At 50.6% G+C, this 16,184-nt stretch overlaps 4 protein-coding genes across 4 annotated transcripts; 2 read left to right on the forward strand and 2 right to left on the reverse strand.

Annotated features, from left to right (window-relative positions):
- Positions 1-1,129: 1,129 nt before the first annotated feature.
- Positions 1,130-2,193, forward strand: VTN00DRAFT_296 (uncharacterized protein; the record flags this gene model as incomplete). Its single annotated transcript, XM_069429223.1, has 3 exons — positions 1,130-1,230; positions 1,392-1,628; positions 1,872-2,193. The coding sequence occupies 3 exons, from the start codon at positions 1,130-1,132 to the stop codon at positions 2,191-2,193; spliced, it is 660 nt and encodes a 219-aa protein (XP_069291004.1).
- A 1,926-nt stretch (positions 2,194-4,119) lies between these two features.
- VTN00DRAFT_297 (uncharacterized protein) lies at positions 4,120-7,005 on the reverse strand (the record flags this gene model as incomplete). Its single annotated transcript, XM_069429234.1, has 4 exons — positions 4,120-5,889; positions 5,955-6,448; positions 6,508-6,695; positions 6,782-7,005. 4 exons carry the CDS (start codon positions 7,003-7,005, stop codon positions 4,120-4,122), a joined length of 2,676 nt encoding a protein of 891 aa, XP_069291005.1.
- Positions 7,006-7,262: 257 nt separating this feature from the next.
- On the reverse strand, positions 7,263-13,051 carry VTN00DRAFT_298 (uncharacterized protein; the record flags this gene model as incomplete). The annotated part of the gene is made up of 9 exons (XM_069429245.1): positions 7,263-7,687; positions 7,766-8,175; positions 8,743-8,891; positions 9,937-10,095; positions 11,266-11,321; positions 11,415-12,027; positions 12,082-12,485; positions 12,557-12,725; positions 12,788-13,051. The coding sequence occupies 9 exons, from the start codon at positions 13,049-13,051 to the stop codon at positions 7,263-7,265; spliced, it is 2,649 nt and encodes an 882-aa protein (XP_069291006.1).
- A 1,210-nt stretch (positions 13,052-14,261) lies between these two features.
- VTN00DRAFT_299 (uncharacterized protein) lies at positions 14,262-15,873 on the forward strand (the record flags this gene model as incomplete). The annotated part of the gene is made up of 3 exons (XM_069429256.1): positions 14,262-14,914; positions 14,991-15,706; positions 15,779-15,873. The coding sequence occupies 3 exons, from the start codon at positions 14,262-14,264 to the stop codon at positions 15,871-15,873; spliced, it is 1,464 nt and encodes a 487-aa protein (XP_069291007.1).
- Between the last annotated feature and the right edge of the window lie 311 nt (positions 15,874-16,184).

The following is a 16,184-nucleotide window of genomic DNA, read 5'->3' on the forward strand; positions in this document are numbered from 1 at the left end:
GCTAGGGATTAGTATCTCTAGCAGTATTGCGCGACTGCTACTTAGAGGAAGTAAAGATTTGCTTGTGTTCGATGTATTCCTCGGGATTATATAGATACCGGTGAGGTGCCAAGCTCATGTGCTGTGTGCAGCTCTGCACATGGTAGTGGCAGTAGCTTCCTAATTTGATTCATTCCAAACCTGAACCGCTACTCTCTCTCCGGGTATAACCCCCCCACCTCTCCCGTCGTTTCGTAGGTAGCTCTGATTCTTGATTTTCTTACGTCCCATCCGATCCATCCCTGTCTACCAGTCCATCTAGAAATCTGTTGCTGGTTGACGAGAACTTGCAGCAGTACCCGTTGGCCGTAGATCTTCCACCATGGCAGATGACTATTGCATTATTACTAAGCAGTGTATCTTAGAATAATAATTGCCAGCGTGGAACATGTAGCCCTTTGGGTACTTATATGCTGTGCTCGATGTGCAATATCCAAGCTGCTGGTAAGACTTTATGTGGTTTATTTTCATCAGACGTCTCAGGAAACTCCTCAGTCCTGCGCTGGAGCAACGACTCCAAAAACAAAGAGCTTTCTTATATTCGCGGCCCGATAATGTTAATATGAAGATTCGTTAGGATCTCTGTACGTTTATCAAAAATAGAATAAATTGGCCCGTGTCCACATTTGGGGCCCCGCTTAGCATGGCGGGCCCTGCCAAGCTCGATCCGGAAGGTTCCTCGTGTCATTGCTGTATTGGCCACACAGAGCACAGGTAAACACTGCCTGTCTCATAGATATAGTAATTCTCAAAGTGATCGGTCGGTTGTCATTCTTGCTATCCAAAAATTTACCTCGCTTTTGCCTCCATTGACTCGAATTTCTGGCCTCGCGTCACGGTGGTGAGTATGCCTAACTGTACAGTTACAGTATCTTATCAGCATTGCACCCACCCTTCCAAAATTCCGAAGTTATACCGATAAATAATCCTTTCAATATGAGTATCAAGCTTTATCGGAAGTATAAGAGAGCCTGAGCTGACTCGTCCCTTAATGCAGCACTTCGGCGTGGATTCGAATTGACTGTCACGTGTTTTATACACCCACACGCTTTGCCTTGATAGTTAAGGGAAACACTAGGGCAACCTCACAATGGCAAGCACAGAGAAGAATCCCGCCATGATCGAGGCGGCAAAGTCGTTTGCGAATGTGCCATGGTGCGAAGATTACGAGAAGATGATTTCCGGGATGCTGTAAGTTCAGTAAACCTCTTGCATTCCCCCGCCATTTCTACCCCCTCCCCCAGATTTTATATATTCCATGTACATACTATACCTCGTTATCATCCACATAACAGTGACGGAAACACAAACCACCTGCGAGACTCTCTTCTGGAACTAATAAAATAAAACAGCTACAACCCCCTCGCCCCGGAACTGGTCCAGGGCCGCTTCCGCGCGAAGCGCCTGGTCATGAAATATAACACCCACTTCCCCGATGACGCAACGCCCGAGTCGCTGGTGGAGGACCGCAACAGGATGCTGCGGGAGCTCCTCGGGCGCGTCGGGAGGGACTGCTATATCGAGGCGCCGTTCACCGTGGACTATGGGTGCAATATTTCGATCGGGAATAATTTTTATGCGAATTCAAAGTATGTATTTTGTTCTCTTCCTCTCTTGTGTAATATATCTGCCTGTCTTCTCGCGTCCTCCGTTCAACATACCTACCTGACATACCTACCTGACATACCTACCTGACATACCTACCTGACATACCTACCTGACATACCTACCTGACATACCTGCCTGACATACCTGTCGCATGCTACATGACTCTTTTTTTTTCCTTTTTTTTTTAATTATTCTCCGTGCTAAATGATGTTATAAAAAAACAGCCTCACAGTCCTCGACTGCGGCCTCGTGAACATCGGCCACCGCGTCATGTTCGGCCCCAACGTGAGCATCTTCGGTGGCACGCACGAGACCGAGGTGCAGTCGCGCCGTGACTACATCGAGTACGCCCGCGAGGTGACCATCGGCAACGACTGCTGGATCGGCGGGAACACGATCATCCTGCCCGGCGTGACAATCGGCAAGGGATGCACGGTGGGTGCGGGGTCGGTCGTGACGACGGATATCCCACCTTTTTCGGTCGCGGTGGGATGTCCGGCGAAGGTGATCAAGAAGGTTACGCCTGTGCCGGATCTGGAGGAGTGATTAAGAGATGACGATGAAACCACTCGGGGCTGAAATCATTATGCATGTAATCAGCAGATCACGGCAAGAGAGAAAGCAAAAAAAGAAACCAGGCAGTCCCCAGTTCCTAACTCCCGAAACTCCCGAGCAGGGAAAAAAAAAAAAATCTCCGGTAGAAATTCCGACGTCCGAAAGGTGTTCTCGGGTCTCGCTCGACCTCCAAAGAAGCTGAAGTGGCAGTCCGACGACCGATCCATTCACATGACACTCTCCAGAACAGAAACCTTGTGCGCCGTGTGTGCGCGGTCTCCCTCCCCGCATAGCCATACGCACGTAAAGCATGTAAGAGATTTTGGCAGTAGGCAGTAGAGTGGTAAGAATATAGACACCATAGTCTAAAGAGGTATATGCAAGGTTCCTGTTGACCGGGGACTTAATGGGCAAGTTTAAACTTATCATAGTTTCACGTGTAGTAAGATTAACCACATGTGATAGCTACTTGGCTTCGTACTTAGTTTCCTCTCGACGTGCATCCAGAAGTACTCCGTCCTCCGATCCTAAGTACAGTACCTTAGTATCTAAGGTACCCAGATACCTTCACAGACCGGACAAGTCTAGTATTCCGTAGTCTCCAGCTGCGTACGTAGCACAATAATGTACCCCAACAGGAGGCTGGAGCATTAACACCTCGTCTTTAGTAGTACTGTAGGCAACAACAAGAATAATAATGTGTCAAGAAACTCGAATCAAATACAGTATGCTGCATAACAGTACATAAAAAAGACCAGCATAAGTTGGAAGATAAACTTCGTCTTCTTCATCTTTTCCCCACGTTACCCGCCCACCTGAAAGATGCCGCGGTTTAGTCCGTCCCAGTACGGCCGTACAATGCATTGCAAATGCATACGCAAATAGCCAAGCCACAAACGTGGAGTCGATTCGTGGGACCCCCCCATCAGGGGAGATCGGATCGGAGAGACATGCGATGTTTCAATAATGGATAATAAAAGAAAAACCTCCGTATACACCGTCCCAACTCCCGGACGTCAACGGGGATACCTATGGAGCCAGCCCCGAAGCCCGTTCAAACGTTGATGCAACGTAGCGCGCCTGAAAATCCCGCAACTTCAACGGCTCCTCCAGGAATTATTATTTATTGTCATATTGATAAATCGAATCGAACCAATCGATTCAATCGGATGCCAGCGGGGCGGGACTGGGGCATGTGACGTTGAATCGATCCATCCAGCCCGCTCACCCGCTCACCCGCTTACCCGCCTTTTTTTAACCCCTACTTGTGACCTTCAAGTGTCGGCGGTCCCGGAAACTAAACGCCCAAGGGCAATTGACTTCTTGCCTCCATACGGGGCCCATGGGGCTAGCATCAACTTGAGGCAGCTAGGCTGCAAGGTATCAAGTCCTAACAGTGGGCTAGCCACTAAGATCATGGGGAAATGCGATCTAGAAGTGGTACTAGTGAGGAGAACCATGCAGGTGCAGCCGCTCCAGCGTGCTAACTCCTCCGGGGAGCCGTCGCACCGTCGCGGAAGGTATTACCCAAGCTGGGGGATGCGGGTACCCCGGAGAGAATTCCCCAACACATCCATCCATCCTACCTACTGACTGCGCTTAGCATTCTCTGATTTGTGTGCACTGTGACAGAAACCACGAGTTTAACACGTCTCAGAACATCATTTCATTGCTGTTCATACACATAACATATATCTAGATCCGGCAAACTGTACTCCGGACATGACATGTACAAAGCCCAGGTTAGCGTAGCATAGCATAGCGTAAAACCGTAAAAAGAAAAGAAATAGCGCCGTCGCCGAGTTTTCCCGCCCGGGTGCCAAAAAAAATCAAAGACAGTGGATAATCAAAAAGGTCATAATACATCGGTGGAATAAAGCATTACACCAAAGATTGACGAACTAAAATGTGGTAGAATCATGAATCCAGGTCCAGCCCGAGAGCAGCATCCAGATCAGTCGCAATATTATGGTCCTTCTGCTTTTGCACCATTAGATCAGCTTCGGGGCGTCCAGTCGCGTTGGTGTCGGTCCCTGCACCTACGTTGACGCCACTGCGTTCGCCGTTGAGCTGTGTATCAGGCAGCCCAGAGAAGCCAATCTCCTTGTCCTGAGTGTTTTGAAAACCCATGACGTTATCGGGCATATTGCAAAAGTCTAGGTTGAAGTCGTTCGACTGGCCATTCATGCCAGCGTCCAATCCCAGGCCATCTTCGGCAGCGAATAAGTCAGCACCAGCATCGTCGAAGTTGATTAGAGCGTCAAAGTCGTTCTGGGTCACTTCAGCATCGTTGGCTAGGTCCATTAACTCCGTCAGACTCATTTCCTGGTCCACATGGGAGATAGTGTAGGCATCGTGGTGAGAGATATTCGGGTTGAGATTCTTGTTGCTGCCGTTCTCACTGCCAACCGAGTGGGGCGGAGTAGATGCGAACGTCATACCTGAATCTTCAGCCGGTGGGAATGCAGGCGTAGCAGTGTCGGTGACATTGGGGTAGGTAAGATCCGGGATCTTCTGCGCCAGCGAGTCCGGAGGGGGAGTCAGGGTGTTGAGTCGTCCCGTAGAGTCGATGTTGGGTGTCGGGCGCGTCTGTGGAGGCTGAGGGGGCGGCGGTACAGTGATTTGGATACCAGCCTTGCGGATGGCAGCTTCGAGAAATGAAGTTGCGAAGTCTGCAGAGGCATAGATTTCTCTCAGTCGCTGCAGAATCCTCATGCATTGGTAGAAGCGCTGAAGACTAGTCATCCGAACACTGGGATCGTTTGATTTGATGTCGAGTAGATGGATGATCACAGCAGGAAGGAGCACCGTAACGCCTGTGGTAGGGAGGTACCGAGTAAGGTTCAGGCTGTGAAGATCCTGTGCAATATTGGTGATCTCAACGGCAGCGTGCCGCACCTTGTGCCTCGACAAATCCTGCAGTTCAGCTTCCACGGTGGGAAATGGTGTGGCCGGTAGGACCTGAGGACGGTGCAGTGCGCTGGATGTAGTGAGGTACACCATCTGGAGAAGCGCACGATGAGAGTGCAGGACCTCCTCAGCCTCCGTCAACTTAGACGAGACCGGAGGCGCATAACGAATTTCCGCAGGAAGATTGGCCTGCCACTCTTCCAATTCCTGGTCGCAGCGCCTAACTTCGAACGTCTCTGCAGCCGACTTCTTTGGGACCAGCATCATAGTAGTCTCTGTCGTTCCACCGAACTTGTGGCTCAGCACAGAGTACTGCGCAGACAGAACGTGGCTCACACAGAGGCAAAGTTTCGCCTTTTCGATGAACATCATGGCCAATTCGCGCTGGTGGTTTACATTTTGCAGGATCTCACAATTGCCCACCATGCTCACAACTTCCGGCGGGAAGGGCTTGAACTCGAAATCGTCAAGAGAAAGCATGGGAACATCACAATCATCGTCCTTGATACGCATAGGCCGCCTCATTCCCAGAGCAATCAGCCTATCGCGGGTGTAGGTACTCCACCAGATACGCTTCCAAAGTCGCTGGCGTCTCAAGTCCATTCCCGAATTTCCCGGGTCGCGATGCAGTCCAATGGTGTGGGCAAGTGACAGACTGACACCCATCCAGTGCCAGGTATCCTTTTGATCATCGGGAGTCTCATACCAGTAGGTCATAAGAAGGAGAGCTTGAACGAGTGATATCCGATCAACTTCATAGTCGAAATCGTACAGTAGCTGAAGATGTCCGTCAGCCATTTTACATCAGGTATACAGGCATGCACCGTCGAGGTACTACATACCCTTGCCCTCTGGAAAAATACTTTACGAGCAGCCTTCCTCGTCTGATATCCCGCAGCGCGAAGGTGCTTCAGATCAATGAATGCCGTCCCAGCAAACATGACGGCTTGGAACAGCAGAAGACTCATGCGATGAATCCCGTCATTCCTCGCAATGGTCTGCAAGAACTCCTCCAAGTCCAACAGCGGCATGTACGTGTGTACGTAATGTATGTAGCTTTTGAGCAGTTCGTTACGAAGTCCCAAATCCGGTATCGTCAATGCGCCCTTTGCCGCCAGATAATCAATATCTTCCGGTTGAAGCCGTTGAGGAAGTCCCCTGATGTAATCCGGCAGAAAACCGCGCGGAGCGCGCGAGGCAGCGAACGAAGGATCAAGCAGTTGCTGAATGGAAGATGTGACATTGTCAAGGGGGACAGTAGTCGGAACCGCGGGATTTTGAGCCATTCTTCTTCGCCGCTGTTCTTCAGGATTGATCCTGTGAGCCTGTGTTTGATCTACGGTATGCGGTCAGTGATCAATATCAATGTCGGCTAGTCGGCGGTCCGGTACGAACAGATCAGGTGCGGCATATGTTGTCCCTGCTCAATGTCCACAGATCGCTGGGACGGAGACAGAGGAGCAACATCGGGCAGTTGGCCGTGACTCCCGGTCCTCTTCCGAAGAACAGAACTCATGTCCTCGGAGGTCTCGGCTGGCGATTCAGAAGTCGGGTTGGTACCTTCAAGGTCGCCGCGCGATTTCCTGATTAACAGAAGAATGCCGTGTCAGCCGCCACCAAGACTTTTGTCAATTGAGAGAAAATTTTTCTTTTTGATGTGTGGACAAACTTTCTGCGCTTGCTTTCGGTCACGACACAGTCTACCTGGTCAAGCCGGCAATTGGTACACGGAGAACCATTCTCGACGACATCACACCGGACTTTTCGTGCGCGACAGCAACAGCATGCTTTTGAGGCCCGTCTCTTTACGGGACGGGTGGCTCCTGGCAGACCGGCTGTAGACGCCTTCCGCTTATTCTGCGGTTCCGTTTCTGGCGGATTAACTGAAGCCATGGTGAATTGACTCGTACGATTGCACTGTCATGCGTTATAACCGTGGCATAAGATACTCCCAGAGTAGGAAACAGAGAGGGAGGGGCAAGGAACGAAGTCAGGCGGGTTGCCTCCGCCCGAAGGATTGACGATGAAAGAAGAGTGGAGAGTATCACAACACAACTTTTCGTCCTTTGGACGAAAAGGAACCGAAGGGAGGGGCGAGGAGCAGCACGGTCGTTTAAGTACTCAACGGATCTTGACACCCCAGTTCCACCTCAGCCACCGGGGTCACTGGACAGGTGCTTCGCCATCGTCGCCTCCCCCAGACACTTGGCCGGCTGTGGGGATTCGAGGAGAAGCCCACGGAGACAACTTTCTTCAGCACGACTCGTACGGGGCAGAGGCGGTGGGTGCAGGGCGGAGATGGAGTCGATGGACGTCCCCACCCACCAGAGGCATTTCCACATTCGGCACCCACAGCGACGCACAGGAACCGCCCGCATTGGTCGTCTCGGCCCGGTCACGTTACGCGCCAGCCCGCGGCGGCCAATGCGGGCAGGCACGGAGGACGTAGAAGGTTTAGGGAGGGATGCGCTGCCCAAACGGTGCAAAGGGCGACGCGAAACATCGGCCCGACCATTGGTCGCTGCGTCCCAGTCCCAGGGACAGAGACCCAACAGACCTGCGGTCTGGCTCTGCTCTGGATGTCTCGGGTCTCGAAAGGGGAATCATTACTAATGGCAAGGCAATCGCAATTTGGAAGGCGCGGAATGGATGCCAAGGCGCGGCATCCGTGCGAAACGGGCGTACCGCTCGCCTGTCGAAAGCTTCGGCGCTTTCGCGCACACTGCGAGTCTGCGACAAAACGTCGTGGCCGTCGGAGCCGCTGTCGTCGGGGAGGAGGACTCTAGCTGCAGAGCCACCCTGGTCGCCAGCAGGGATCGTTCCCTGCTGCACATGCTGTCATCGTCTTTCTGCGCCAGCTCGTGGTCGTGAAGATCCTTCCATGCCGTATCCCGAGCAGAGTTCGCCGCTAGTGCCGGACATGGAACCTCCACCGACACGATTTCCCGAGACAGTTTGGCAGGCCCCAGAAGACCCAGGAAAGAAGGGCGGAAGACCGTTCTCTTCGTCCTTCGAGGTCCTTCTCCCTTCTCCCAAACTAGCGCTTGGGATTGTTGGGGATGGCTAAGTCAAAAAAGTCTCCGTAGTCTAAATAGTAATAATGCATAATGCTTGCTATAGACCTCAGGTATGCCCACAATCACATTCACATCGTCCCTTCCCAGCAGACCTGCAGCTCGCACTGGTTACTGTGACTTTGCATAATGATCCCCAAAGCTGTCCTGGAGTCAAACTGTTAGAGTATCCCAAAGCCGCGGGGCTGGCATATGATGTATCTCAGATAGATCATAGAAGGGTTCCCTTTGGAACTTTCGAACTAGTCAGCAGATCTACTCAGAGACTTCTGTACGTCATACCCGTAAATCAGTTACTCGAAAATCCGCAGATGGGAGACTTTGGCTTTTGCGGACGGGTCAGATGGGGTAGGAGCATGGATGACAAGGGAGCATGAGCACACGACGTCTCCCTTTCCACCCTTGTACGCCATGGCGCCCTTCGAGCCTTGGAATGCTCGAGCGCTGAAGCAATTAATTGACTCTTTCGATCCTCTAGGGACGGCAGGGTTCTCGAGGGTCGGGAAATCCCGTCTCCAGGAACCGAAAAGTCGTTGGCGGTTCTCGATCCGATTACAAGCGGGAAATGGCACGGAATATGGAGTACGGAGTACCCCGCTGGCTGTCGATCGTTTTCACCAGCTTCGAGTCTCCCCGTGGGAATTCGAGGCGCTTGCCCGCGATCTGATGACGGTCTCCTTGAAGCTCCGGGGTCTTCGAGCTGAGCTAAACTGTATTAGTTATCGATGCCTGCGCTGCCAGTGGCCCTCCACCCAACTTTGGCCCCCTTCCGTGTTCCTCCATGCTTCCCCCAGATATCCAGTTGACGAGCGGGGGAGGGGCAGCAGCAACGGCACGAAACCTGGGGTAGGAACTGTTCCTCTGCATCAGTCATGACGATATTACGCTTGTCACGCTCTATCAAATTTTAAATACGAAGTACATGAGACTTGTCTTGCGTTCGAAGGTCACCAATGCGTCATCGTAACTAGTCAGATAGCTCACTCGAATGGTGCCGATAAGCCTCTCCGAATACACAGGACGTATATCTCTGTTTCTAAAGGGGACAGACTTAAGTTACTGATCAATCTCGCCCAGTCTTATGCCAAATGTTTCCGACTCCCCTTCAGACCTCACGCACTGATCGCGAGTGCGTAATAGGTACCGATCTCAACGTTACCAGTAGTGGTCGAACCGTCGCCACCCATGTTTCATAGGTTCGCCGCAAAACGGCTTGGCATACGGAATACATAGAAATTCAAACCATTCTTCTGCTCTGCCATCCGTGCTGTTCTATATCACACGTACGATTTACCATTAATCCCCAGCCACAGCCCCGGTAGGTCCAGAGATAGTCTATGACTCTCAAGGCACACCGTACAGAGGAGTGAATGCGCTTCCGCAAGTAAGCGCGTGATCAAAAAGGCGGGAAACAACACTGGATTGAATTCCTTGGTCTAGCCTCCACACTGAAGCCGTCTTGATACTTAGTCCCTGCGAGCCCCGCTAGCCAGCAGTCCGTCCAGCTCTCGGACGAGAGGATCCAACCCAATGAGGAAAAATGCGGACCTCTGCTCTTTTCCAGGTATGGACAAATCACGTCTCTCCAGCTGGGAAGCTCAACACTTGCCAGCTAATTCCTGCATCCGACTTACTCCACAGGTATCACTCACCCGTATCCAGCTGTCTGGCACCCATGGTACAGCTTATTTTAAAAAAAGTTAAGTATCAGACTGGGGTAGCCAACAATTTTCTATATTTGATTCCGTACCTGGTTTTTCTGGTGCCTGTCGAGATTCGAGAAAAGCAGGCCGCCGCCAGAACAGTCAACACGCCCCGAGACGCCGGGCGGCGTCTGGTCTGCTCCCCCCGCCATAAGCTGCCCCACGAAGCCTGTGGCCCCGCATTTGCACAGGATCATGCATAGCCGCTAAATGAAGGTCAGGAGTACTTCACCAGTCCCAGAACAGCCCATTTTCTGTCAATTGCGTCAGCCTACAGTAGTAGTATTCTGATTGCTGGCACAAACAAAATATCTCTCAGAAGTGCGCGGGTACTCTATACCGCGTTAATAATGCAGGCGGTGTACAGCACACATTGAATGAGTATTCTTAAGTGTCTTTTGGATCATTTTGACGTGGCGGGGGGGGGGGGGGGGGGATGTCTCAGATCTCCCCTTTCGAAAAGTGCCCTATAATTTTTGACAAGGAAGGTCAAAAAAGGACCGTTGGCGTGCAGGTCTCTAAAGATGCAACGGGTATAAGGAGATTGAGATGGACAAAACGCTACTCGGTGACGGCGTTCTGGGCTTTGGTTTTTAAGTTTACCACCTCCATGGTCAAAAGTAATTATCACGTGGGGGTGAGCACTTTTGCTTCCCTTGAGCCGAAAGTTTGACGATGCTCAAGGTCGGGATCATTATTCTGCCAAAAGCGAAATAGGAGACTAGAAAAGGTGATTTACATTTTTGTGGATACTCTTCCTATAACGGTCTGTAACGACAGGCCTAAATCTTAGACCGAAAGTTCGTCGGGTTTATCTTGACAGAAACAAAGGTGGGAAAAGGTAAAGAACCTTATAAGCAGGCTGTTGTTACCAGCAATATACTGCTATTGCTACGAATTGACCACAGGATCCTAATCCCCATGGTTAAGGAGCGTCTTATATACATGCTGAATCCTGTCTGGAAGTACCTATCCGTTGGATCGCAGTGATCCAGTCACATGATGCCTCCTTCCTCTGGGATTTCGGAAATAATTAGTCACGTGATCTCCCCTCCTGCCTGTCTTGCGATATCTGTAGGCTGTGCCGTAACAAGGTCCTTAGCCATGATGTTCTGTTACAATCACTTCGCCCCTATTCCTATATTGTGATTCGCGGCTATTCAAAGTCCGTCACCCGTATTGCACTGTTCAATTAAGTAGCTCTCAAACTTTTTTTTTAAAAAAATCTCTTAAGATAGACGATAACGTAGGAGAAAGATACTGAGGACTAATAGCTCTCATTAAATTAAGGTCTTTCATCGTCCCCTAATCTTGTCGTAATCAGGCAGTATTGTATCTCAGTGTCAAGCCGGTATAAAGAAGTTTATCTGACATACCCGGTCCTCTACTCCAACGGCCTGTTTGAGGTCCTCGAGCGGCGGCAATTGCTCTTCTAATGCAGTCTCATAGCAGATTGCCATCCATTCTGACAACCATCACTGCAATGGGCCTCCCCGGTCGGCTTATGCAACCGGTGCGTAAAAACTGAATTTCCTCTGCGGGTCGTACTTATCCTTAAGAGCTTTCAGTTTTTCCAGCCTCCATGGCTCATACCCGTACCAATTTTTCGGTTGCTCCTCTCCGAAGGCGTAGTTGACGTACGCGCGCAGCTCCGTCTCGCCACTCTCCTGCGACAGGATCTGTCGCAAGTCCTCACCAAAGGCAATGGCAGTGGCATCGAGTTTGGGATCCGACTCGTAGATGATGAGCGGGGCCACGAGCAGGTTGTCATGTCTAAAAGGAAAGGCTGTTGAATTGGCCGGAACAGCCTTAAAACCCTGCAGGGAGTAGCCCTCGAACAGGAACATCGAGCGGTTTAATTGAGGGATCTCTGATGTGACTCTGGCAAATTTGTCAAAAGCGACACGCTGTGCTTTGACGCTGTACGACTGGAGGTCAATGGGAAAACGAAGTATATTGACATCACCGTTCTTTTGGCAGGGCGGAGATACATTGGCATTGCCCGTCCACGCAGGGAGATCTTTATAGGTCCCAGAGCCGGAGGCGAGCACTGCCGCGCCTAGCTCTCGGAAGGGTGCAGTGTAGGTCGACTCAATAGTAGAGACGCCCTCTTGGAGAATGAAGAGGGCAATGACAGGCTGTCTCTAGGTCAGCACGAGGAGTGGAGGTAATAATGCGTCCGGATAATTTACTTTCTCAGGGTCAATGGTCTGGTTACGGAAGAAGAAAGAGTAGTTGATGAGATCAACTGGCTGGTTGCCGTTGGCGGAAAGCGTGTTGAGGCGATCATACAGATCCTCAACCTTGTCGTGTGTGAAGATATAGCTCCCATAGGACCACACACCTCCATCCTTCACATCATAGATCTTCGACGTGATTGATGTTACGATGCCAAAGTTGTGGCCCGCGCCTTGCATAGCCCACCAAAGATCTGAATATGGATCTGATGGGGAGACCGTCTTGATGCTCCCATCTGCCATTACAACACGCATCGAGACAAACTGATCGGAGACGAGACCGTATCTCCCTTGGAGGAAGCCATGACCGCCGCCAAGACCCAGTCCTAGAAGGCTTACACACTCACAGCCTCCTGTGACTGTTCAAACGGAGTCATTTTGATGCTCACAAAGGTTCAAATAACTCTCCGTTTGCTTGCCAGCTGCCCACAGTGTGTCTGTGATTTTCTTGGCCAGGACACCGCCACCGAAATCTCGACAGAGTCGAGCTGTCTCAACCAGATCTCAATCCCATGCTGAAGCTTTCCCACAGTGGTGATGGCTCCATGGCCGCCATTCACAGCAAGAAAAGGGATATTGTTAGCATTAGCGTATTTGACCTATGGTTACAAATTGATCAGCTTGAAACCCAACACATGTACAGGGAATGAACTGAGCTCACTGTTTCAGCAACGTCATTTTCGTCGGCCACTTCAACAACAATCGTGAAATTGGGCGCCTTATACGACGACCACCTGTCTGTGCTCTCTTGGAACCCCGTGGAACCTGGAAAGTAGATGTGCGCTCCACTCGAAAGTTTTGGTCCCAGGACTGTACCGATGTCCGTTCTCCGGCAGACTTTGCTGGCGATTCCATAATTGTCAGCTGGAAGACTTGCGCAGAATGTTCCTAGAGCCCAGGCACCGAGTGCAGCCAGAATCTCCATTCTGAACCGTGGCAAGCACAGGAAAATAGTAATATTGATCGACTGTCCTTGTGCAGTATTGGTGTAAGGACAAAGTACTGGCCTCCCCTGTGCAGGAGCAGGGGAAATTCGGCCTTCTTATAATTCAGGTGTTAATTCGTTAAGTGACAGCACATGTTGAATTGTTTGTTCGTTAGGCCTCCCATCACGACGCCAATACCACGTGGGCTGGAATAAAATAAGCCTGCCATAAACTGCGATATAGTTCGGAGACATAAGCATTCAATGGCAGGTCGTCTTTCGGATTCTGGGGTTCTGGAAGTCACAAGGATACTCCCTTCTTTGATTTCAATTTCTTTTTTTCCTGCCTGTAATAACCCATGCAATCTTAGGTAATGATATGTACGTCGACTTGGGCTATGTAAGTACCTGATTTGGAAATTAACTAACTACCTCTAGCACGTTGCATCATACTTCGAGTAAAACGCATTTCTCGGGATTACCTCTCGCACCTATGTGCAATCGGATCGATTTAAACGTACCTTAGTCCATGGGAAGACACGTAGGATCCACAATTTGACGAATACAAGATCTCTCTCAACGATCCCGCAAATAAAAGTTTAGGGAATTGATTATTCTTTTCCTAATGCTTATGCCTGCGAAGTGTAGGTAAAGTTTAGTAGAGTTTCAAGAACGGGACGCGACGATTGACGCACGGACCACTTTGTATCCATCCTAATAGAGAAAGCTGGTGCCTTGGACTTCAGCAATTGGAGCCTCCAATCTGCGGATTGTGGGATACAATCTCTACTTCATTTATCTAGGATCATTCTTTTGATCTATCGCTCCGCGCCTTGTCAAGTCGCTTAATGAGCGAAAGACGGGGTCTACTCTCAGATCCGACGTTCATTTCGAGCCACAGGTACTAAGCAACTCGAATGCACTGATTCTTATTGGTTGCCACCCAGGTAGGCCTCCAAGATAACATTACGCCACTCAAAAGAATAGGCAGCGATATTTCTGTTTGGATAGATATGTACAGGTACGTATGTACTGACCTTTCCTATCTCAATACCTACGGTCCGTGAAGTGCATACCAGGGAGGAATGTCCATGCTGAACCATCGAGATAGGACTTTTTTTTCTTCCATTTATGAATATCAGTTCGCTCTAATTAAAGGAAAACAAAAATCCCTCAGAAAGAAAATTTAGAAAAGAAAAAAGGAAAAAAAATGAAAATCGTCATCGTCGGCGCAGGCATCAGCGGCTGCGCCGCCTACCTTGCTCTAAAGAAGAACCTACCCAAACCGCCAGCGCAGGACCAAGACCACTCATACACAATTTACGAAGCATACGATGTCTCTTCTATCTCAAAAACCAACAATACTACATACTCGGAGGCAGCAGAACGTCCAGTCGTCCCCGGAGAAACACACTCCTCCACCCTAGCTGTTGGCGGAGGTCTAGGCATCGCTCCCAACGGGCTCAGCGTCCTGAAACGTCTCGACGAAGACTTACTCCGCGACGTGGTGCGCAATGGGTACCCGTACTCTCGAGCCAGGATGATGAACTCGTACGGGTGGACGCTCATGCGCGCTGACGCAACAGGATCATCTGATCCTGATGGACCCCCGATGAATTCGCTGGGAATAAGCCGGCACGCGCTGTGGAAGTGTCTCAGGGATCGAGTACCGGATGAGATCATCATCCAGAAGAGGGTCACACGGGTCGTGGCTAATGCAGAGGGGCGCAACGTAGTCATATTCGCGGACGGTAGTGTCCCCGTCGAGGCAGACCTGGTGATCGGTGCCGATGGTCTGAAAAGTACGGTGAAGAGGGCGCTGTCTCCTGAAGCGGAGAGGGATCCATATCCTCCTCAATACGAGTGAGTTCTGTTGTAATTGGTATCTCACTGGTTCTTCAGCTTTCTAACCACATGAATCAAATCGGCAATCAATCAGAGGCCTAGTCGGCATCGGCGGCTTCATTCCCGCCACCCCAGACCTTAAAACCCACATCGAAGAGAACTCAATGACATTCGTCTTTGGCGGAAACGGTTTCTTCGGGTACTTCTTCTCCAACACTTCCCCATCATCCCCGAACAGGGATTCCCCCTACCACGTCTCCGAGCCCGGCGACACCGTAACCTGGTGGTCGACCTACTCGATCGCCGAATGCCCGACGGACCCAAAGGCCATCGACAAGGAAGACGTCTCCCGTCAACTGCGCGAGCGGCACGGTGACTGGCGGGACCCGGTGGTCCAGAAGATCGTAAACAGTATCAAGACAGTAGAGAACGTGTACCCGGCGTGGACGATGCCTGAACTGCCCACCTGGGAACGGGACGGGGTTGTGCTCCTGGGTGACGCGGCGCACGCGTTACCCTCGACCTCTGGACAGGGAACGTCGCAGGCCCTCGAGGACGTGGAGTCCTTTGCGCTGTTCCTGGCACATTATCTGGAACAGGCCTACAACGCTCACGATCCGCTCACCACTACTATTGACTCCCAAGTCGCGACTGAGAAGCAGGCGATAAAGCTGGCCGCGAAGAAGCATATGGATCTACGATTCCCCCGCGTGAAGCAGATTCTTAACCGGGCGAAAAAGATGCAGGGTAGTAAGAGGAGTATGTGCGTTGTCGAGGAGTTCTTGATGTATTTGGTTCTTTGGATACTAGGTAAGTTGCATTACCTATTACCCTCTCTGGCTCAAGGAAAAACATCACTCACTCACCGATTGTCGATTATAGGGGCCTTCTCTCAAAGAGTTTCTCCAAAAGAAGTCCTTGACTACAATGTAGCAAAGGAGGTGGAGCGTATGCTTGCATCGGAGAGGTCAGATTGATCCTCTAGTCTTGTTTATGTGCCAGTGATGACGTTAGAACCTCTCCTCTCTGCCATCGAAGACATCGGAAATTCGACGAGGTAGAAGCTTTGGTTAGTACTGCCAGTTCTATATCCTGCACATCGTTTTCTGTTCCTAATAACGTTGAAATGAAGTCAATGAATCTTGTATATAGGCTTTTAAGGAGACGCGAAAAGATCATTATCGAAGTAAATAAACGCAAGACAACAATTACAACATCTTACTTTTCCAGAATTAGACATATAGCAAAACTTCAATTCTCGTAGACTTCGTTGAACGACTCGTACTGA

This window comes from Thermoascus crustaceus (genome assembly GCF_041956765.1).
Source record: "Thermoascus crustaceus strain CBS 181.67 unplaced genomic scaffold VTN00scaffold_1, whole genome shotgun sequence".
In the NCBI taxonomy this organism is placed as follows: Eukaryota; Fungi; Ascomycota; class Eurotiomycetes; order Eurotiales; family Thermoascaceae; genus Thermoascus; species Thermoascus crustaceus.